General features: G+C 43.0%; 1 protein-coding gene across 2 annotated transcripts in view; it reads left to right on the forward strand.

Moving 5' to 3' along the window:
* The window catches only part of LOC120995479 (N-acyl-aromatic-L-amino acid amidohydrolase (carboxylate-forming)-like), a 37,534-nt gene that overhangs the window by 4,729 nt on the left and 8,059 nt on the right, over window positions 1-24,746 (forward strand). For both annotated transcript variants that reach the window (XM_040424719.1, XM_040424720.1), the window contains exons 3-5: window positions 8,609-8,850; window positions 9,731-9,920; window positions 14,439-14,538. In XM_040424719.1, the coding sequence (XP_040280653.1) occupies window positions 8,615-8,850; window positions 9,731-9,920; window positions 14,439-14,538 (526 nt within the window). In that variant the 5' untranslated portion in view covers window positions 8,609-8,614. The remainder of the gene's footprint in view (window positions 1-8,608; window positions 8,851-9,730; window positions 9,921-14,438; window positions 14,539-24,746) is intronic.

Here is a 24,746-nt window from a genome sequence, read left to right on the forward strand (position 1 = left end):
GTGGCATGTTTTGTCTTTTTGTCTTCTTTAAAAAAAGGTAAAGACCTGATAATAAATTTGGTGTATTTTTAGATAGTCAGTGTGGCAGACTGTCAGATAATTGCAAATCCAGAGGGCAGCAGATGCCCTTCTTGCAATGCCCCACCCACGTTGTTCACACTTAAAACATGGAGAGAAGTGAAAAGTCGCAAATTGTAGGGCAAATATAGCATAATTTTGTGACTTATTTACACCACAGTAGTGTCTTAACCCCTTAATGACCAGCACTGTACATGTTCCGCGCAACCGGACGTGACTTAACGCCCAGCGCCGTACATGTACGGCGCGATGATTGGGGGCGGGAGCAGGAGCTGCGCCCACCCGATCCGCAGCAGGTGTCCAGCAGTCACTGATAACCGGACCACTGCTGTATGCGCCGGCATTGGTGAAATCATTAACCCTTGCACTGCCTCGGTCAGCGCTGACCGCGGCACGTGCAGACTTCAGACGTGTGCGGGGTGTCCATCGGGTACAGGGACCCAATGGGACCCAATGGCAGGGAAGGCAGCCCGATGCCTTCCTTAGGCATCGTGGCTGCCTTCCTGGAGAGCCTGTGAGATCTCACAGGCAAGCAGGCTGAAGTGTATCACAGTATGTAATACACTTACAGCATGTAATGCATTGTAAAGGGGATCAGACCTCCAGAAGTTGTGGATTTTAAAAAAATGAAAAAATTAAAAAAAGAGTCCTTTTCCCAAAATAAAGTTAAAAAAAATTGTAAAAAATAGGGAAAAAAAGAAAAGTAGACATATTAGGTATCGCCGCATCCATAGCGATCGGCTCTATAAAAATATCACATGACCCGTCAAAAAAAAAAAACTGTGCTAAAAAAACATTTTTTTTGTCTGCTTACATCACTAAAAGTGCAACACCAAGCGATCAAAAACGCGTATGTCTCCCAAAATAGTACCAATCTAATCGTCACTCATCCCACAAAAAATGAGCCTCTACCTAAAACAATCACCCAAAAAATAAAAATAAACTATGGCTCTCAGACTATGGAGACTTTAACCACCTCAGCCCCTATAGCTTAAACACCCTTAAAGACCAGGCCACTTTTTACACTTCTGACCTACACTACTTTCACAGTTTATTGCTCGGTCATGCAACTTACCACCCAAATGAATTTTACCTCCTTTTCTTCTCACTAATAGAGCTTTCATTTGGTGGTATTTCATTGCTGCTGACATTTTTACTTTTTTTGTTATTAATCTAAATTTAACGATTTTTTTGCAAAAAAATGTCATTTTTCACTTTCAGGTGTAAAATTTTGCAAAAAAAAACGACATCCATATATAAATTTTTCTCTAAATTTATTGTTCTACATGTCTTTGATAAAAAAAAAATGTTTGGGTAAAAAAAAAAAATGGTTTGGGTAAAAGTTATAGCGTTTACAAACTATGGTACAAAAATGTGAATTTCCGCTTTTTGAAGCAGCTCTGACTTTCTGAGCACCTGTCATGTTTCCTGAGGTTCTACAATGCCCAGACAGTACAAACACCCCACAAATGACCCCATTTCGGAAAGTAGACACCCTAAGGTATTCGCTGATGGGCATAATGAGTTCATAGAACTTTTTATTTTTTGTCACAAGTTAGCGGAAAATGATGATTTTTTTTTTTTTCTTACAAAGTCTCATATTTCACTAACTTGTGACAAAAAATAAAAACTTCCATGAACTCACTATGCCCATCAGCGAATACCTTGGGGTGTCTTCTTTCCAAAATGGGGTCACTTGTGGGGTAGTTATACTGCCCTGGCATTCTAGGGGCCCAAATGTGTGGTAAGTTGTTTGAAATCAAAATCTGTAAAAATTGGCCGGTGAAATCCGAAAGGTGCTCTTTGGAATATGGGCCCCTTTGCCCACCTAGGCTGCAAAAAAGTGTCACACATGTGGTATCTCCGTACTCAGGAGAAGTTGGGGAATGTGTTTTGGGGTGTCATTTTACATATACCCATGCTGGGTGAGATAAATATCTTGGTCAAATGCCAACTTTGTATAAAAAAATGGGAAAAGTTGTCTTTTGCCAAGATATTTCTCTCACCCAGCATGGGTATATGTAAAAAGACACCCCAAAACACATTCCCCAACTTCTCCTGAGTACGGAGATACCACATGTGTGACACTTTTTTGCAGCCTAGGTGGGCAAAGGGGCCCATATTCCAAAGAGCACCTTTCGGATTTCACCGGCCAATTTTTACAGATTTTGATTTCAAACAACTTACCACAAATTTGGGCCCCTAGAATGCCAGGGCAGTATAACTACCCCACAAATGACCCCATATTTTAAAGAAGACACCCCAAGGTATTCGCTGATGGGCATAGTGAGTTCATGGAAGTTTTATTTTTTGTCACAAGTTAGTGGAATATGAGACTTTGTAATAAAAAAAAAAAAATCATCATTTTCCGCTAACTTGTGACAAAAAATATAAAATTCTAGGAACTCGCCATGCCCCTCACGGAATACCTTGGGGTGTCTTCTTTCCAAAATGGGGTCACTTGTGGGGTAGTTATACTGCCCTGGCATTCTAGGGGCCCTAATGTGTGGTAAGTAGGTAAATGACCTGTGAAATCCGAAAGGTGCTCTTTGGAATGTGGGCCCCTTTGCCCACCTAGGCTGCAAAAAAGTGTCACACATGTGGTATCGCCGTATTCAGGAGAAGTTGGGCAATGTGTTTTGGGGTGTCTTTTTACATATACTCATGCTGGGTGAGAGAAATATCTCGGCAAAAGACAACTTTTCCCATTTTTTTATACAAAGTTGGCATTTGACCAAGATATTTATCTCACCCAGCATGGGTATATGTAAAATGGCACCCCAAAACACATTGCCCAACTTCTCCTGAGTACGGCGATACCAGATGTGTGACACTTTTTTGCAGCCTAGATGCGCAAAGGGGCCCACATTCCTTTTATGAGGGCATTTTTAGACATTTGGATCCCAGACTTCTTCTCACGCTTTAGGGCCCCTAGAATGCCAGGGCAGTATAAATACCCCACATGTGACCCCATTTTGGAAAGAAGACACCCCAAGGTATTCAATGAGGGGCATGGCGAGTTTATAGAATTTATTTTTTTTTGGCACAAGTTAGCGGAAATTGATATATATTTTTTTTCTCACAAAGTCTTCCTTTCCGCTAACTTGGGACAAAAATTTCAATCTTTCATGGACTGAATATGCCCCTCACAGAATACCTTGGGGTGTCTTCTTTCCGAAATGGGGTCACATGTGGGGTATTTATACTGCCATGGCATTCTAGGGGCCCTAAAGCGTGAGAAGAAGTCTGGAATATAAATGTCAAAATTTTTTTACGCATTTGGATTCCGGGAGGGGTATGGTGAGTTCATGTGAGATTTTATTTTTTGACACAAGTTAGTGGAATATGAGACTTTGTAAGAAAAAAAAAAATAATTTCCGCTAACTTGGGCCAAAAAAATGTCTGAATGGAGCCTTACAGGGGGGTGATCAATGACAGGGGGGTGATCAGGGAGTCTATATGGGGTGATCACCCCCCTGTCATTGATCACCCCCATATAAGGCTCCATTCAGATGTCTGTATGTGTTTTGCGGATCCGATCCATGTATCCGTGGATCCGTAAAAATCATACGGACATCTGAATGCAGCCTTACAGGGGGGTGATCAATGACAGGGGGGTGATCAGGGAGTCTATATGGGGTGATCACTCCCCTGTAAGGCTCCATTCAGATGTCCGTATGTGTTTTGCGGATCCGATCCATGTATCAGTGGATCCGTAAAAATCATACGGACATCTGAATGCAGCCTTACAGGGGGGTGATCAATGACAGGGGGGTGATCAATGACAGGGGGGTGATCAATGACAGGGGGGTGATCAGGGAGTCTATATGGGGTGATCACCTCCGTCATTGATCACTCCCCTGTAAGGCTCCATTCAGACGTCCGTATGTGTTTTGCGGATCCGATCCATCTATCAGTGGATCCATAAAATTCATACGGACGTCTGAATGGAGCCTTACATGGGGGTGATCAATGACAGGGGGGTGATCAATGACAGGGGGGTGATCAGGGAGTCTATATGGGGTGATCACCTCCGTCATTGATCACTCCCCTGTAAGGCTCCATTCAGACGTCCGTATGCGTTTTGCGGATCCGATCCATCTATCAGTGGATCCGTGAAATTCATACGGACCTCTGAATGGAGCCTTACAGGGGGGTGATCAATGACAGGGGGGTGATCAATGACAGGGGGGTGATCAGGGAGTCTATATAGGGTGATCAGGGGTGATCAGGGGTGATCAAGGGTGATCAAGGGTGAATAAGGGGTTAATAAGTGACCAGGGGGGGGTGTAGTGTAGTGGTGCTTGGTGCAACATATTACTGAGCTACCTGTGTCCTCTGGTGGTCGATCCAAACAAAAGGGACCACCAGAGGACCAGGTAGCAGGTATATTAGACGCTGTTATCAAAACAGCGTCTAATATACCTGTTAGGGGTTAAAAAAAATAGCATCTCCAGCCTGCCAGCGAATGATCGCCGCTGGCAGGCTGGAGATCCACTCGCTTACCTTCCGTTCCTGTGAGCGCGCGCGCCTGTGTGCGCGCGTTCACAGGAAATCTCGCGTCTCGCGAGATGATGCACGGATGCGTCCAGGAGGAATGAATCAACCACCTTCCGGACGCATCCGTGCGTTAGGCGGTCGGGAGGTGGTTAAAGCATGATATATATTTATTTTTAAATGCTTTTATTGTGTTAAATGTAAAAAAAAAAAAAAAAAAAAAGTAAACATTAGTTATCGCTGGATTTGCTACGTCCGTAGCAACCTGCTCTATAAAAATACCACATGACCTAACCCCTCAGATTAACACCATAAAAAAAAAAACGGTGTAAAAAAAGCTATTTTTTTTGTCACCTTACATCACAAAAAGTGCAATACAAGCGACCAAAAAGTCATATGCACCCTAAAATAGTGCCAATCTAACAGTCACCTCATCCCGCAAAAATGATACCCTATCTAAGACAATCGCCCAAAAAAAAAAAAAAAAAAACTATGGCTCTCAGACTATGGAGACACTAAGGCCTCTTTCAGACGGGCGTTGCGGGAAAAGGTGCGGGTGCGTTGCGGGAACATGCGCGATATTTCCACACGAGTGCAAAACATTGTAATGCGTTTTGCACTCGCGTGAGAAAAATCGCGCATGTTTGGTACCCAAACCCGAACTTCTTCACAGAAGTTCGGGCTTGGGATCGGTGTTCTGTAGATTGCATTATTTTCCCTTATAACATGGTTATAAGGGAAAATAATAGCATTCTGAATACAGAATGCAAAGTAAAATAGCGCTGGAGGGGTTAAAAAATAAAAATTTTACTCACCTTAATCCACTTGATCGCACAGCCTGGCATCTCCTTCTGTCTTCATCTTAGCTGTGTGCAGGAACAGGACCTGTGGTGACGTCACTCCGGTCATCACATGATCCATCACATGATCTTTTACCATGGTGATGGATCATGTGATGGACCATGTGATGACCGGAGTGACGTCACCACAGGTCCTGTTCCTGTACACAGCTAAGGCTACTTTCACACTAGCGTTCGGGTGTCCGCCTGGCCGTGCGGAGGCAAACGGATCCGTCCAGACTTACAATGTAAGTCAATGGGGACGGATCCGTTTGAAGATGACACAATATGTCTCAATTTTCAAACGGATCCGTCCCCATTGACTTTCAATGTAAATTCTGGACGGATCCGTCTGAAGTACTTTCACACTTAGAATTTTTTCTAAGCTATAATGCAGACTGATCCGTTCTGAACGGATCCAAACGTCTGCATTATAGGAGCGGATCCGTCTGTGCAGACAGCAGACGGATTCGCTCCGAACGGAAGTGTGAAAAGTAGCCTAAGATGAAGATAGAAGGAGATGCTGGGCTGCGCGATCAAGTGGATTAAGGTGAGTTAAATTATTATTATTATTTTTTTAACCCCTCCAGCGCTATTTTACTATGCATTCTGTATTCAGAATGCTATTATTTTCCCTTATAACCATGTTATAAGGGAAAATAATAATGATCGGGTCTCCATCCCGATCGTCTCCTAGCAACTGTGCGTGAAAATCGCACCGCATCCGCACTTGCTTGCAGATGCTTGCGATTTTCACGCACCCCCATTCACTTCTAAGGGACCTGCGTTGCTTGAAAAATGCAGAATATAGAGCATGCTGCGATTGTCACGCAACGCACAAGTGATGCGTGAAAATCACCGTGAACAGCCACATAGAAATGAATGGGTCGGGATTCAGTGCGGGTGCAATGCGTTCAACTCACGCAACTCACGCATCCGCGCGGAATACTCGCCCGTGTGAAAGGGGCCTAAAACATAATTTTTTTTGTTTAAAAAATATCATTGTGTAAAAATTACATAAATAAAAAAATATATATATATTGGGTATTGCCACGTCTGTAACGACCTGCTCTATAAAAATATCACATGACCTAACCCCTCAGGTGAACACTAAAAAAACATAAAATAAAAACGGTATCAAAGTCATTTTTTGTCACCTTACATCACAAAAAGTGTAATAGCAAGCAATCAAAAAGTCATAAGCACCCCAAAATACTGCCAATAAAATCGTCATCTCATCCTGCAAAAATGATACCCCTGATGATGGCCCCTTGCAGACGAGCGTTCCTCCCGCAGTGAGTCTGCATCGCAGCACCTGGCCTGACATCCCAGCACTAACGGGATTCACATAACATTATATTGATTTATGATTAGTGTTGAGCGAACTTGTGTTTTAAGTTCGGCGTCTAAAGTTCGGGTGTGGGTTATCGAAGAATCACCTTATGGATTCTAAATTCCGTTATGGTCCGTGGTAGCGGAATCCATAACGGGATACTTGGATAACCCGTACCCGAACTTTAGACGCCGAACTTAAAACACAAGTTTGCTCAACACTATTTATGATGCTATGTAACCATTAGGCCCCTTTCACACGGGCGAGTATTCCGCGCGGATGCGATGCGTGAGTTGAACGCATTGCACCCGCACTGAATACAGACCCATTCATTTCTATGGGGCTGGTCACATGAGCGGTGATTTTCACGCATCACTTGTGCGTTGCGTGAAAATCGCAGCATGCTCTATATTCTGCGTTTTTCACGCAACGCAGGCCCCATAGAAGTGAATGTGGTTGCATGAAAATCGCAAGCATCCGCAAGCAAGTGCGGATGCGGTGCGATTTTCACGCACGGTTGCTAGGAGACGATCGGGATGGAGACCCGATCATTATTATTTTCCCTTATAACATGGTTATAAGGGTAAATAATAGCATTCTGAATACAGAATGCATAGTAAAATAGTGCTGGAGGGGTTAAAAAAATAAAATAAAAATTTAACTCACCTTAATCCACTTGATCGCGGAGCCGGCATCTCCTTCTATCTTCATCTTGGCTGTGTGGAGCAACAGGACCTGTGGTGACGTCACTCCGGTCATCACATGATCTATCACATGATCAAAGATCATGTGATGGATCATGTGATGACCGGAGTGATGTCACCACAGGTCCTGTTGCTCCACACAGCCAAGATGAAGACAGAAGAGATGCCGGCTCCGCGACCAAGTGGATTAAGGTGAGTTAAATTATTATATATTTTTTTTTTAACCCCTCCAGCGCTATTTTACTATGCATTCTATATTCAGAATGCTATTATTTTCCCTTATAATCATGTTATAAGAGAAAATAATACAATCTACAGAACACCGATCCCAAGCTCGAACTTTTGTGAAGAAGTTCGGGTTTAGGTACCAAACATGCGCGATTTTTCTCACGCGAGTGTAAAACGCATTACAATGTTTTGCACTCGCGCGGAAAAATCGTGTGTGTTCCCGCAACGCACCCGCACATTTTCTCGCAACGCCCGTGTGGAAGAGGCCTTACAGTTCTGGAATGTATTGGATAACACTGGCAGCATTATGCCAGTGTTATCCAATACATTCCAGAACTGTAAGGGTTACATAGCATCATAAATCAATATAATGCTATGTGACAGCGCTGTGAGGTCAGGCCGGGAGCTGCGTTGCGTACTCACTGCGGGACGAACGCCCGTCTGCAAGGGGCCTATCTAAGACAATCGCCCCAAAATTAAAAAAAATCTCGCGCATGCCCAGTACTATCTTCTACTGGAGCTGGAGGGTGCCGGGGACCTTATCCGGCGCAGGCACGGAGGCTGATGCCAGGAAGATATATAATAGACCCATAATGCTGTGACTACAGTTCAGTAGACTCATGGTCAAGAGCTCCCACATAGAGAGTGTTTACCGGAGTGAACATGCCCATCTGAAACTAGCCTAAGGAGGAAAACTCACATAGGTATTTTTACGTTTCCCATAGGCTTCCAGACATTAGCTGAAAGTCTAAAAATAAAATACAGAACACGCAACAAATGCCTAGTGGTATTTATGATGTTTTTTTCCTCCAAAACACATAATTTTTCAGGCATTTGTTTCATTTTTATAGGGAAAAAAGGTCATCTACACAGTTTCTACAACCTTGTAGAATTATTACAAAAAATAATTACATTTTGCTGTATTTCAGAAAGAAATGATGAGCTCCCCCATCCATAGTTCACCAGTCTCCCGTGTGGTGATCTTTGGCGGTACACATGGAAATGAGATGTCCGGCGTCACTCTGGTTAAACACTGGTTAGGGAATCCTTCTGAATTGCAAAGGAAGACATTTATGGCTGAAGTATGCCTTGCAAATCCCCTTGCTGTGGAAAAATGTGTGCGGTACATTGACAGGGACCTAAACCGCTGCTTTTCAAAGGAAGTGCTATGGTAAGTATTATATCTTATGACATTTCTCCTAGAAGAGTTCATACCCACTGCTGTATTACGACTCTGTTTTGTATGGATATGGCCTCTATAGAAGTGAATGAGCTCTCTACTGTACTTCTCTATGAATCTCATGAATTGTGTAATGCTCCATCAGATGCTGTATGTATGGAAGTATTGTAGGGGAGATCATTGACGGAGCCTGCACAGGAGCACACTATATGACTTCAAATTAAAGAACCCATACAGGCAGGGCAGTGCAGACTCCATGCCATGTCTATTATTGTATGTATGGATATAGAGACCCTTCTTTCTTATTTATTTTATTAATATTTTTATTTTATCATATATATAGTTTACTAAGTGGACTTAATCTACACTATTGGAGCTTAGTGTAGCAGGGCAAGCTTGATATTGTGTGCATTTCCCCATATACAGATATACATTGACTGGGAATGGTGCTACTTATCGGGAACGAATGTTCGTACGTTGCAGCTGATCACCCACCAAATAAGCAAACAGCTTTTGTCTTTTGATGGCATCTTTCATGTGACAACGTAAAATCACTGTGTGCTGGAAGACATCACCCTGGGTGATCAAGGATGTGCTGACGAGAATATGCAAATTGAATTGGGGACAAATGATCGTAATAACAATTGTTTGTTCCCTATTCATTTTCATGGCATCAAGACTTGCCCAGCCTCAGCCCATGTATGGATGCCTTCACACCCAGCAGGTGTTGTTCCAGAAAATTTCTGCGACTGAAAACCAGTTCCATTCATCTGAAAGGGGCTTGCAGACATCCATGAGCTTGCTGCCAAAACAAACCAATGCAGATGGCCCTTAGGAACATGTGGATCAAAACTTTGTGCTCTTCTTTCAGTTCACCCGAATCTGAGAGTGATCCTTATGAGTTTAAACAAGCAAGAGTATTGAATCAGAAATATGGCTTTGGATCATGTCCATTTGATTTTGTTATTGATTTGCACAACACAACTTCCAACATGGGTGCCACATTTTTACGTGCCTCAAAGGATGACATCCTGTCCCTGCATATGGCAAACTATTTACAGGTAAGCAATAGAAATGGCAGGAATGAAAAGGTATGTGTAGAGATTTTTTTTAGCGCAAAGATCATGAAACTATCATTGCACAAAGTTTGACATTGGCATTGACATTTGATTATTTTTTTTTTTTTAAACATCTACAATGATGCCAGTGGCGTGCCTAAGGTGTTTTGCACCTGGGGCAGGTCCTTTCTCTGGCACACCCCCCAATACTTAAAAAATTGTGGACCCTCACAGTAGTATTGTCTGCATTGTACAACCTTCACAGTAGTTATGTCCAAATATGTGCCCCCTAATAATTTCCACATTGTGTCTCCTCACAGTAGTTATGCCCAGATTGTGCCCCCTTAAAGTACTTATCCCTTCATTGTGCCCCTTCAGAGTAGTTGTGCCAACATAACAATTATTCCCCTTCACAGTAGTAATGCCCATTGTTTCCCTTTCATAGTAGTAATGCCCATTGTGCCCACTTAGTAATAATAATGCCCTCTGTGTCCCCTTCATAGTAATAATCCCATTGTGCCCCCTTCATAGTAGTAATGCCCATTGTGCCCAGGGGTGGACTGGGAACTTAAAGTAGCCGTGGAAAAATATTGGCCCATACTGGTCTATCACAAAATACTGCTGCCTGCAGCACAAAATACATCCCTAAAAACTTCCACTGGCTGGCCATGACCGGTAATGTCTATGGCTAAGCCACCCCGATTGTGCCCCCTTCATAGTAGTAATAGCCTCTGTGCCACCTCAGTGTTAGTAAAACAGAAAAACAGTAACTACTAACCTTGTCCCATTCCTGATGCTCAGATCCAGCTCTTCCCAGCTCTGTACTGATGGAAGCGCTCATTGCTTCTGGCACCCCCCTGAGAGCGGGCACCCAGGGTGCTTAAAAGTTTATGATCCCTGAAATCCTAAAAATAGATAAACATAACCAAATCAAACAAATAAGTCAAAAATATTAGACTTTTGATCTTTTATTTACGGAGGAAAATGATCCTATATCAAGTCATAAAGCATGTGAAGCTTTGCTTTCAGTATCAGGTATTACCCCCCTTGTGCAGCAATAACTGCAACTGAATATTTCTGTTAATTGTTGATTAGTCCTGCACATTGTCTTGGAGGAATTTTAGCCCATTCCTCAGTACAAAACAGATTCAACTATCTTGTTTCCTCCCATGAACTGCTCACTTCAGGTCCTTCCACATTTACAACATTTCTAACAGATTGTCAGGATTTTGACTTGGCTATTCAAAACTTTAACTTTATTCTTCTTTAATCCCTTCAAGACCAGCGCCGTAATAGTACGGCGCAGCGGGACGTGACTTGCCGCCCAGCGCCATACTATTATGGCAGCTGATCGAGCGGGGGCAGGAGCTGCGTCTGCCCGATCAGCTGCAGGGGACCGGCTGTTCCCGTTAGCCGGACCGCTGCTGTATGCGCCGGCATTGGTGAAAACACTGATGCCGGGACATTTACCCCTTCTATGCCGCAGTCAGCGCTGACCGTGACATAGAAGGGGTTTGCTGTGGGTGAGGGAGCCCATCGAGTCCCCGCGCTGCTGTGGCGGGGACCCGATGGGTGAGAAGGCAGCCCAATGCCGTGCAGAGGCTTCCCAATGCCTTGCACGGCATAGGGACCTGCCTTCTATAGGTGCCCAGGAGATCCAGCCTCAGGCTGGGTCTCCTAGGCAACCTGTTAGTGTATTACTCTGTGTAATACACTAACAATCAATGCATTACAATACAGATGTTGTGTAATGCATTGCAGAGGGGATCAGACCCCCAAAAGTTAGTCAGAAATAAAGTAAAAAAATAAATAAATAAAAGTGTTTTTAACCACCTCAGCTCCCCTAGCTTAAACCCCCTTAATGACCAGACCACTTTTTACAATTCTGCACTACACTACTTTCACGGTTTATTGCTCGGTCATACAACTTACCACCCAAATGAATTTTACCTCCTTTTCTTCTCACTAATAGAGCTTTCATTTGGTGGTATTTCATTGCTGCTGACATTTTTACTTTTTTTGATATTAATCGAAATTTACCGAAATTTTTGCAAAAATTTTGGTTGTAAAATTTTTCAAATAAAACTACATTTCTATATACATTTTTCTCTAAATTTATTGTTCTACATGTCTTTGATAAAAAAAAAATGCAATAAGTGTATATTTATTGGTTTGGATAAAAGTTATAGCGTTTACAAACTATGGTACAAAAATGTGAATTTCCGTATTTTGAAGCAGCTCTGACTTTCTGAGCACCTGTCATGTTTCCTGAGGTTCTACAATGCCCAGACAGTAGAAAAACCCCACAAATGACCCCATTTCGGAAAGTAGACACCCTAAGGTTTTCGCTGATGGGCATAGTGAGTTCATAGAAGTTTTTATTTTTTGTCACAAGTTAGCGGAAAATATTATTTTTATTATTTTTTTCTTACAAAGTCTCATATTCCACTAACTTGTGACAAAAAATAAAATTTTATATTAACTCAACATACACCATACCGCTAACTTGTGCCAAAAAAAAAAATCTTCTATGAACTCTACATGCCCCTCAAAAGTGATCTTTTTATAGCGCCGCAGCGATTTTACGGTGTTTTTGCAGTGATCAGAAAAAAAAACATTTCTGTCACTGCGGTGGGGCGGACTGAACGCAAGTGTGCGCACAAGATCAAGCCTGATCCGGCAAACACTGCGTTTTTTGTAGAGCCTATAGAACATGTCCTATTCTTGTCCGCAATTGCGGACAAGAAAAGGCATTTTCTATATAGTTCTGTCAATGTGCTGATCCGCAAAATGCGGAAAGCACATTGCCGGTGTCCGTGTTTTGCGGATCTGTGGATCCGCGGATCCGCAAAACACATACGGACGTCTGAATGGAGCCTTACAGGGGGGTGATCAATGACAGGGGGGTGATCAGGGAGTCTATATGGGGTGATCACCCCCCTGTCATTGATCACCCCCCTGTAAGGCTCCATTCAGACGTCCGTATGTGTTTTGCGGATCCGTGGATCCGTAAAACACATACGGACGTCTGAATGGAGCCTTACAGGGGGGTGATCAATGACAGGGGGGTGATCAGGGAGTCTATATGGGGTGATCAGGGGTTAATAAGGGGTTAATAAGTGATGGGGGGGTAGTGTACTGTAGTGGTGTTTGGTGATCGCCGCTGGCAGGCTGCAGATCCACTCGTTTACCTCCGGTTCCTGTGAACGCGCGCTCCTGTGTGCGCGCGTTCACAGGAAATCTCGCCTCTCGTGAGATGACGCGCCAGCGCGTCCAGGAGGAATAACAGGGCCGCCGCCAGGACGCAATCCTGCGTACGGCGGTCCTGGGGTGGTTAATAAAAAAAGTTTCAACTGAAAAAAGAAAACGACCCTTTTCCCCTGATTTTATAATAAAAAATTGAAAATGAAAAATTGCGGACAAGAATAGGACATGTTCTATTTTTTTCGAGAACGGAATTGCGGCCCCGGAAGTGCGGGTCTGCAAAATGCGGAACGAAACTGCGGACGTGTGAATGGACTCTAAAAGTGTTGTCTCACTTCATCAAATGGCATTTATCATGTAGAGAAAATTAATACCAGACACTTACCTATGTATTGTGATTGTCCATATTGCCTCTTTTGCTGGCTTCATTCATTTTTCCATCACATTGTACACTGCTTGTTTCCAGGAGTTATGACCACCCTGCAATCCAGCAGCGGTGGCTGTGCTTGCCCACTATAAAGAAAAGTGCCGACCTCTCTGGTGGCCGGGAACGTAGGAGCATGCATAGGCACACATGCACAGCAGCTCCCATCCAGGCAACCTCTGCTGTAGCATCGCCCATAACCCCTGGAAACAAGCAGTGTATAATGTGATGGAAAAATGAATCCAGCCAGCAAAGAAGGCAATATGGATAATAACAATACATTAGTAAGTACCTTGTATTAACTTTCTCTACATGATAAATGCCATTTGCTGAAGTGAGACAACCCCTTTAACATTAGCTAATGTGAGAAAGGTCTTTGGTTGCTTAGAGGTTACCTTTACTTCTTTTATGACCTTGCAGACTATTATGGTCCTTGCTCTTGGCATGATCTTTGTTAGTTGACCACTCCTAGGAAGGATAATAATGGTTATATCTGAATATAATTTCACCTTCCAATTCTCTGTTGATCCAAAAGGTTCACATACTTTTGCCACTCACAGATGTGAAATTGGATAATTTTTCTTAATAAATAAATGATCAAATCTAAAAATTTTGACTCATTTGTTTGGTTTGGTTATCTTTATCTGCTTACGGCTTGTGTGAAAATGTGACGTAGCTTCAGGTCAAATTTATTACAGAAAAATAAAGAAAGTTCTGAAGGGTTCACAAACTTACAAGCCCCACTGTATTATATAATACTTCAATGTAAATATTTATATTGTCCCAAAACAATACGCCTCGACTGACACGTACACGTGATATAAGATGTCAATGTAAAGTTGATCCACATAAAACTGTGTAGTTTCTATGTTTAAATCTCTCCTCTATTTTAGAGCAGCTGTGGGAATCAGTCTATGCCATGCTACAACTACTTTATCGATATACCAAAGAAGGATAATATTTACCTCCAGAATATAGGAAGAGATGCACTCTGTAAGTATTACAATATTATATACTATACTTTTATATCCTTTTATAGGACTTAACTTCTTAGTGACCACCAATACGCCTTTTTATGGTGGTCGCTAAATGGCCTTAGGCTAGGGAGCTCCCACTGCCTCCTATTAGCACCCCACAAATGAAATTGTGGGAGGCCAATGTCTGTGCATGCAGGCTGTGGCCTAATGAAGGCCCCAGGCCTGCCTCCAGCATGCCCTAGCAGGCCCCGCCTCTCTGCTCTTGGATGTCAGTATAGCATGAACCGTGCAATGTATTTTGGAAGCGATCAAAAGATCTCCTATTATAGTACCCTTGTCGAGTTATTAAATGGTTAAAAAAAGTTTTGTTAAATAAAAAAGTTCAATGGAAAAAATTCCAAAAATAAGATCTCCTCCACATATTTGGTATTGCTGTATCTGTACCGATCCGCATTGTGCAATTATTATGTGATTTATCATGTACAGTGAATGCCGTAAAAAAAGGTAGAATTTCAGATTTTTGCTTATTCACCATCAAAAACGGAATCAGAAAGTGGTATCTTTTTGGGGTACATAACAATGAAAGCTACCCTCACACAGCTCCATAGAAATAAAAATTTAAAAGATATGGGTCTTGAAGGGCAAAGCAAAAAAATATATATATATTTTTTTCTTTTTTATGGTTTTTATTCTACAAAAGTAGTAAAGCATAAAACAAATTATATGTATTTGCTATCGCTGAAAGCGTACAGAACCAAAGAGTACAGTTATTATGGCACTTATGCCAAAAAAGGAACACTGCTAAATTTATAATGTAAAAACTCAATGGCAATATTGCTGTTTTTCCCCCTCACAGAAAGAGTTAATAAAAGTGAATCAGTAAGTTATGTGTTCCCCAAAATGACACAATTAAAAAATACAAATTGTCCTGCAAAAAAACAAGTCCTCATAGGCTACATTGATTTAAAAAATAAAAAAAGGTGCACATTTGTGTTCATTTACATATTACTAAGGCATCCAAATTTGCACAGAAAAATGGCATTCTATGGCGTTTTCCTTCTCAAAGAAAAAATCAGGTTAACCCCTTAAGGACCCACGCATGTTTGGCGCTGGTGGGCGTGACTTAAGGACCAGCACCGTACATGGACAGCGGGCTGATCGGGCAGGTGCAGGAGCTGCGCCCGCCCGTTCAGCGGCTGGGGTCCGGCTGATAGCCAGACCCCTGCTGTATGCATCGGCATCAGTGCATTAGCCCTCGGGCCAGGGTGGCCATCAGGTTCCCGCACTGCTGTAACGGGGACCCGATGGCAGGGAAGGCAGCCCGATGCCTTCCTTAGGCATCGTGGCTCCCTTCTGTGACAGCCTGTGAGATCCAGCCCCCTGGATCTCACAGGCAGAAAGCTGTAAGTGTATTACACTGTGTAATACACTTACAGCCAATGCATTACAATACAGAAGTATTGTAATGCATTGTAAAGGGGATCAAACCCCCAAAAATTGAAGTCCCAGAGTGGGACAAAAAATAAAGTGAAAAAAGAAGTTAAAAAGTTTTACAAAAAAGTAAATAAATAAAGTAGACATATTAGGTATCGCCGTGTCCGTATGTCTGTATCGACCGGCTCTATAAAAATATCACATGACCTAACCCCTCAGATGAACACCGTCCAAAAAATAAAATAAAAACTGCTAAACATTTTTTTGTCACCTAACATCACTAAAGCTGCAACACCCAGCGATCAAAAAGGCATATGCTTCTAAAATACCAATCTAACCGTCACCTCATAGAAACATAGAATGTGTCGGCAGATAAGAACCCTTTGGCCCATCTAGTCTGCCCAATATACTGAATACTATGAATAGCCCCTGGCCCTATCTTATATGAAGGATGGCCTTATGCCTATCCCATGCATGCTTAAACTCCTTCACTGTATTTACAGCTACCACTTCTGCAGGAAGGCTATTCCATGCATCCACTACTCTCTCAGTAAAGTAATACTTCCTCAACCCGCATCCCGCAAAAAATGAGCCCCTACCTAAGACAATCGCCCAAAAAACAAAACAAAACTATGGCTCTCAGACTATGGAGACACTAAAACATGATTTTTTTTTTGTTCCAAAAATGATTTTATTGTGTTGAATGTAAAAAAAAAAAGCGTCCTTTTCCCAAAATAAAGTAAAAAAAAAAATATATATTTTTTTATTAGTTATCGCCGCGTCCATAACAACCTGCTCTATAAAAATACCACATGACCTAAACCCCTAGATGAACACCGTAAAAAAGATAAAATAAAAACAGTGTCAAAAAAGCAATTTTTTTTCACCTTACATCATAAAAAATTGAATACCCCAAAATAGTGCCAATCAAACCGTCATCTCATCCCGCAAAAATGATACCCTACCTAAGACAATCACCCAAAAAATAAAAAATAAACTATGGCTCTCAGACTATGACACTAAACATGAAGTTTTTTTTGTTTCAAAAATGATATTGTTGTGTAAAACTTAAATAAATAAAAAAGTATACATATTGGGTATTTCCACGTCCGTAAGGACCTGCTCTATAAAATATCACATGACCTAACCCCTCTGGTGAACATCGTAAAAAAAAAAAAAGTGTGTCAAAAAATATATTTTTTTGTCACCTTACATCACAAAAAGTGTAATACCAAACGATCAAAAAGTCATATGCTCCCTAAAATAGTACCAATCAAACCGTCATCTCATACCGAAAAAATTAGCCCCTACATAAGACCCAAAAATTTAAAAAAACTATGGCTTTCAGAATATGGAGACACTAAAAAAATAGATTTTTTTCAAAAATGCTGTATTATGTAAAAGTGAAACAAACAACCAAAAAACCATATGGCGTTCTTTTCGTTCTGCGCCCTGCGGTGTGTTCGTACAGCAGTTTATGACCACATATGGGGTGTTTCTGTAAACTACAGAATCAGGGCAATAAATATTGAGTTTTGTTTGGCTGTTAACCCTTGCTTTGTTACTGAAAAAAATTGATTAAAATGGAAAATCTGCCAAAAAAATAAAATTCTGAAATTTCATCTACGTTTTCCTTTAATTCTTGTGGAACACCTAAAGGGTTACCAAAGTTTGTAATATCAGTTTTGAATTCCCTGAGGGGTCTATTTTCCAAAATGGGGTCATTTTTTGGAGTTTCTACTCTAGGGGTGCATCAGGGGGTCTTCAAATGTGACATGGCAACTTAAAATTATCCCAGTGAAATCTGCCTTCCAAAAACCATATGGCGTTCCTTTCCTTCTGCGCCTTGCCGTGTGTGCGTACAGCAGTTTACGACCACATATGGGGTGTTTCTGTAAACTACAGAATCGGGGCAATAAATATTGAGTTTTGTTTGGCTGTTAACCCTTGCTTTGTTACTGGAAAAAATGGATTAAAATGTAAAATCTGCCAAAAAAGTGAAATTCTGAAATTTCATCTCCATTTTCCATTAGTTCTCGTGGAACACCTAAAGGGTTAAAGTTCTTAAAATCAGTTTTGAATACCTTGAGGGGTTTAGTTTCTAAAATTGGGTCAATTATGGGTGGTTTCTATTATGTAAGCCTCACAAAGTGACTTCAGACCTGAACTGGTCTTTAAAGTGGGTTTTGGAAATTTTCAGAAAAATTTCAAGATTTGCTTCTAAACCTCTAAGTCTGCTAACGTCCCAAAAAAAGAAAATGTAATTTACAAAATGATCCAAACATGAAGTAGGCATATGGAAAATGTAAACTAATAACTAACTATTTTAGGAGGTATCACTAAACGTAAGAAGTTTTTCCATTTTTTTTCCCCAAAATTGCGAATTTTTCCACATTTTTGGTAAATTTGGTATTTTTTTATAAATAAAAATGAAATATTTTGACTCAAATTTACCACTGTCATGAAGTACAATATCTGACGAGAAAACAAACTCAGAATGGCTTGGATAAGTAAAAGAGTTTTAAAGTTATCACTAGTGTTGAGTGAGCATGCTCGGCCAAACACCAGTTCGGCTCGAGCATCGCGATGCTCGGCACATCGTGGTGTTCGGCCGAATACCGCGTGTGCTCGATAGCGATGCTCGAGTCTCCTCCCCGCACGTTTGTTGGCTCATACTCAGCCAATAAACGTGCAGGTAAGTACTGCCACTCACTGTAATGCCGTAGCCATGTTGGTTACTTGCATTACAGTGATTGGCTGGCTGGAACACGTCATCGGGTGCTATAAAGCACCCGATGACACGTGGTTCGGCTCAGTTTTAGTCTTGGAGAGCTGTGCTATAGAAGGGACAGATAGTGTAGGGAATTGAATAAAAAAAATTTGTTAAGCAGGGTTGGTGTTAGAGACCCATAAGTCCTTTTAAGGACTATTGTTGTGTCTGGCAGCAATATATATATATTAAGCACAACCTGCACTAAATTGCGTTCAAATGTAGAGACCTAAAAGTCCCTTTAAGGACTATTGTTGTATCTGGCAGCAATATAAACTGCTCAAAAAAAATAAAGGGAACACTTAAACAACACAATGTAACTCCAAGTCAATCACACTTCTGTGAAATCAAACTGTCCACTTAGGAAGCAACACTGAGTGACAATGAATTTCACAGGCTGTTGTGCAAATGGGATAGACAACAGGTGGAAATTATAGGCAATTAGCAAGACACCCCTAATAAAGGAATGGTTCTGCAGGTGGTGACCACAGACCACTTATCAGTTCCTATGCTTCCTGGCTAATGTTTTGGTCACTTTTGAATGCTGGCGGTGCTTTCACTCTAGTGGTAGCATGAGATGGAGTCTAGAACCCACACAAGTGGCTCAGGTAGTGCAGCTTATCCAGGATGGCACATCAATGCGAGCTGTGGCAAGAAGGTTTGCTGTGTCTGTCAGCGTAGTGTCCAGAGCATGGAGGTGCTACCAGGAGACAGGCCAGTACATCAGGAGACGTGGAGGAGGCCGTAGGAGGGCAACAACCCAGCAGCAGGACCGCTACCTCCGCCTTTGTGCAAGGAGAAACAGGAGGAGCACTGCCAGAGCCCTGCAAAATGACCTCTAGCAGGCCACAAATGTGCATGTGTCTGCTCAAACGGTCAGAAACAGACTCCATGAGGGTGATATGAGGGCCCGACGTCGACAGGTGGGGGTTGTGCTTACAGCCCAACACCGTGCAGGACGTTTGGCATTTGCCAGAGAACACCAAGATTGGCAAATTCGCCACTGGCGCCCTGTGCTCTTCACAGATGAAAGCAGGTTCACACTGAGCACATGTGACACACGTGACAGAGTCTTGAGACGCCGTGGAGAACGTTCTGCTGCCTGCAACATCCTCCAGCATGACCTTTTTGGCATTGGGTCAGTAATGGTGTGGGGTGGCATTTCTTTGGAGGGCCACACAGCCCTCCATGTGCTCGCCAGAGGTAGCCTGACTGCCATTAGGTACCGAGATGAGATCCTCAGACCCCTTGTGAGACCATATGCTGGTGCGGTTGGCCCTGGGTTCCTCCTAATGCAAGACAATGCTAGACCTCATGTGGCTGGAGTGTGTCAGCAGTTCCTGCAAGACGAAGACATTGATGCTATGGACTGGCCCGCCCGTTCCCCAGACCTGAATCCAATTGAGCACATCTGGGACATCATGTCTCGCTCTATCCACCAACGTCACGTTGCACCACAGACTGTCCAGGAGTTGGCAGATGCTTTAGTCCAGGTCTGGGAGGAGATCCCTCAGGAGACCGTCCGCCACCTCATCAGGAGCATGCACAGGCGTTGTAGGGAGGTCATACAGGCACGTGGAGGCCACACACACTACTGAGCCTCATTTTGACTTGTTTTAAGGACATTACATCAAAGTTGGATCAGCCTGTAGTGTGTTTTTCCACTTTAATTTTGAGTGTGACTCCAAATCCAGACCTCCATGGGTTGAAAAATTTGATTTCCATTTTTTTTTTGTGTGATTTTGTTGTCAACACATTCAACTATGTAAAGAACAAAGTATTTCAGAAGAATATTTAATTAATTCAGATCTAGGATGTGTTATTTTTGTGTTCCCTTTATTTTTTTGAGCAGTGTATATTTTTTTTGTGCAATCTGCGCTAAATAACTTTATTAGCGCAGATTGCAGACAGCGACATTATCTGCGCTACATCTCCTGTGTAACGTGTGCACAGCCTAAAAATATCTGTGACATCCAGTGTACTTTTTCCATAGACGCTGTGGACAGCGATATTACCTGTGGTACCCCTCCTTTATAACGTTTCCGCATCCCAAATATCAGTGACATTGACTGTAATTTTTTCTTAGCCGCTGGTGACAGCAGCGACATTACCTGCGCTGCATCTCCTGTATAACGTTAGCTGCTGGTGACAGCAGCGACATTACCTGCGCTACATCTCCTGTATAACGTTAGCCGCTGGTGACAGCAGCGACATTACCTGCCCTACATCTCCTGTATAATGTTAGCCGCTGGTGACAGCAGCGACATTACCTGCGCTACATCTCCTGTATAACGTTAGCCACTGGTGACAGCAGCGACATTACCTGCGCTACATGTCCTGTATAATGTTTGCACATCCTAAATATCAGTGACATTCAGTTAAATGTATTTGCGCATACACTTACAAAACCTGCGCTACTGTACGTGTGACATACTGTACTTGCAAGCATATATACCATTTAATATGCAGAAGGCAAGGAGTAAGGGACGGGGAAGTGGCCGTGCTGCTGATGGTGCACGCAGAGGCCGTGGCCCTGGGCGCGGTGAAACTGTGCCTGCTGCCAGAGCACAAGAGACACACTCATCCACGATACCTAGCTTCATGTCCCAGTTTGCAGGGCGCGCGGGACACCACTCTCGAAGTCACACCAGTGCGACCAGGTGGTCGGTTGGATTGCAGCAGATAATGCTTCCAGTCGGTTAAGCACCAACCTGTCTTCCACAAAGTCCAGTCTCAGTAGCCAAGAGTCTGGTCAACAGAATCCTCACCCTGATCCTCCTTGGACAGTCTTGCCAAACAAGTGATCCCACACTCGGATATTCCGAGGAGTTCTTTTCATCGCCATTCCTTGATTTGGGCCTCTCGCCAAGCCCGCTTGAAGAGGGACATGAGGAGATCGTGTGCACTGATGCCCAAACTCTTGAGCATCTACAGTCACAAGAAGATGACGGTGGGGAATGGCAATTAGTGTTTCAAGAGGTGGATGATGATGATGAGACACAGTTGCCAATAAGTCAACGCCAATTAGTGTCTCAAGAGGTTGATGATGAGGATGAGACACAGTTGTCAATAAGTGAGGTTGTTGTTAAGTCAACAAATCAGGAGGATGACCATAGTGAGGAAGTGGAAGAGGATGTGGTGGACGATGAAATCACTGACCCAACCTGGGAAGGTGGCAAGCCGAGCGAGGACAGCAGTACAGAGGGGGAAGTATCCGCAGCACCGCAACAGACTGAAAGAGGCAGTGGGGTGGCAAAAGGGAGAAGGCGGGCCACACCAAACAGGCTCGCAACTGTTCCCTGGAGCACCCCCTTTGCGGCAATATACCTTGCCAAGGGGTAGGTGTTCCGCAGTCTGGCACTTTTTTGAGGAAAGTGCGGATGACAAAAGAATAGTAGTTTGCAACCTGTGCCATACCAAAATGAGCAGGGGCGTGAACAATAGCAACCTCACCACCCCCAGCATGATCCGCCACATAGCATCAAAGCACCCTAATAGGTGGGCCAAATGCCTGGGTCCACAATCAGTGTCTGCGGGTCACACCACTGCCTCCTTTTCCCCTGTGTTACGTGCTGGCCAATCCCCTGTCCAAGACGCAGGCCTGGATGCCTCCCGCCCTGCATCTGGACCTTCGCAAGCACCATCAGCTAGCACATCCACTTCTGTGTCCCAGCGCAGCGTACAGATCTCCATACCCCAGGCCTTTGAACGAAAGTGCAAATACCCAGCCACCCACCCACAGGCCATAGCACTTAATGCGCACCTTTCCAAATTGCTGGCCCTGGAAATGTTGCCATTTTGGCTTGTGGACATCCAGGCTTTCCGCAGCCTCATGGCGGCGGCCATCCCTCATTACTCAGTCCCCAGCCACTATTTTTCCCGGTGTGCCGTCCCCGCCTTACACCAGCATGTGTCCCGTAACATCACCCATGCCCTGACCAATGCAGTTATTGGGAAGGTCCACTTAATGACATGGACAAGTGCTTGTGGCCAGGGATGCAATATTTCCCTGACGGCACACTGAGTGAACGTTGTGGAGGCCGGGAGAGAGTCGTACCCTGGGATGGCTCAGGTGCTACCGACGCCAAGGATTGCGGGCCCTACTTCCATCAGGATTTCCGCCACCACCTATATTAGTGGCTGCAACCGCCCCATCTCCTCCTCCACTTCCACCTCTGAATTCTCATATTGCAGAACCAGTCAGCCATCAGTCAGTAGCTGGAAGTAGTGTAGCACTGCAGTGGGGAAGCGGCAACAGGCCGTGCTGAAACTAATATATTTAGGTGACAAACAGCACTTGTCCATAGGAAGAAAAAAGTCTGAAAGAAATACAAATAAATGTAAAAGTCCCCTACAAATATCACTTGTTAAAAATGCATGAATTTCATGGCATTTTTTAAAAGCCAAAAAAACCTAAGTGTGGCAGCCCACCAAAAGCAATCAGCAAACGTGCAGCACACCAATAATGATGAATGTTGTTTATGGTGGACAGCCCCATTCTCCAAGCAACTTCCCTGCAACCCTCCTCCTGTGGTTAGTCAATACGCACGCCATACAAACCTCCACCCAATAATTCATTTAAAAAATATGAAAATAAAATGCTGGACAGGAGGAGACATCAAGAGTTTGCTTTACAGTATGCCATCCAGGACCTGTATGCTCTCTTAGGGCTCAACACAATAGTTATTCCCTTTTAGTACCCTCATAAGGTAGAAAAAGGTAGAAAACGGGCAAAAATACATTGATAAATCTCCTGCTTCTCTACTATTACAAAGCTAGCTGGCTGCCTAAATCAATCACTATGGGGAGCTCAGTGAATAGGAGTTAGTACAACCAGTGTTGGACTGGGGTGCCTAGGGCCACCAGTAAAATTCATTCTGGGGGCCCACTCTACAGCAACATGCAAATATTACCTGCCCACACATAGGCAGACAGCAACAAGACCTACAGGATGATTGATTATGGGGGTCTCTGCAACAACTTCAAAAGGTGGGTCTTTAAGGAAGAGAGGATACTGGCATAAATTAAAAAAGGAAACTAAAACAAGGAATTACCAAATTAAAAACAAAAGAAGGAAGGTATATGGAAGAAGATAAAGAACTAGCTGACTGCCTCAATGAATACTTCTGTTCAGTTTTTACAAAGGAAAATGAAGGAAAAGGACCTCAGTTAGGAAAGAAGACTAATGAATCTTTTGATGCATGTGTCTTTACAGAGGAAGAGGTTCTAATTCAGCTGTCTAAAATTAATACAAATAAGTCACAGGGGCCTGATGGGATACACCCAAAGCTATTAAAAGAGCTCAGCGGCGAACTAGCAAAACCATTAACAGATTTATTTAACCAATCACTGGCAACAGGAGTCGTCCCAGAAGATTGGAAATTGGCAAATCTTGTGCCCATTCACAAGAAAGGTAGTAGGGAGGAATCGGGCAACTATAGGCCAGTAAGCCTGGCATCTATAGTGGGCAGATTAATGGAAACCATACTTAAGGAGAGAATTGTGGAACATCTAAAATCCCATGGATTGAAAGATGAAAAACAGCATGGGTTTACTTCAGGGAGATCATGTCAAACTAATCATATTGATTTTTATGATTGGGTGACTAAAATAATAGATGGCGGAGGTGCAGTAGACATCGCTTATCTAGACTTTAGTAAGGCTTTTGATACTGTCCCACATAGAAGGCTTATCAATAAATTGCAGTCTTTGTGCGTGGACTCCCATATTGTTGAATGGATTAGGCAGTGGCTGAGGGACAGACAAAAGAGGGTTGTAGTCAATGGAGTATATTCAGACCATGGTCTTGTTACCAGTGGGGTACCTCAGGGATCTGTTCTGGGACCCATATTGTTTAATATCTTTATCAGCGAAATTGCTGAAGGCCTCGATGGTAAGGTGCGTCTTTTTGCTGATGACACAAAGATTTGTAACAGGGTTGATGTTCCTGGAGGGATACACCAAATGGAAAAGGATTTAGGAAAACTAGAGGAATGGTCAAAAATCTGGCAACTAAAATG

The sequence above is a fragment of the Bufo bufo genome, chromosome 3 (genome assembly GCF_905171765.1).
Source record: "Bufo bufo chromosome 3, aBufBuf1.1, whole genome shotgun sequence".
Classification (NCBI taxonomy): domain Eukaryota; kingdom Metazoa; phylum Chordata; class Amphibia; order Anura; family Bufonidae; genus Bufo; species Bufo bufo.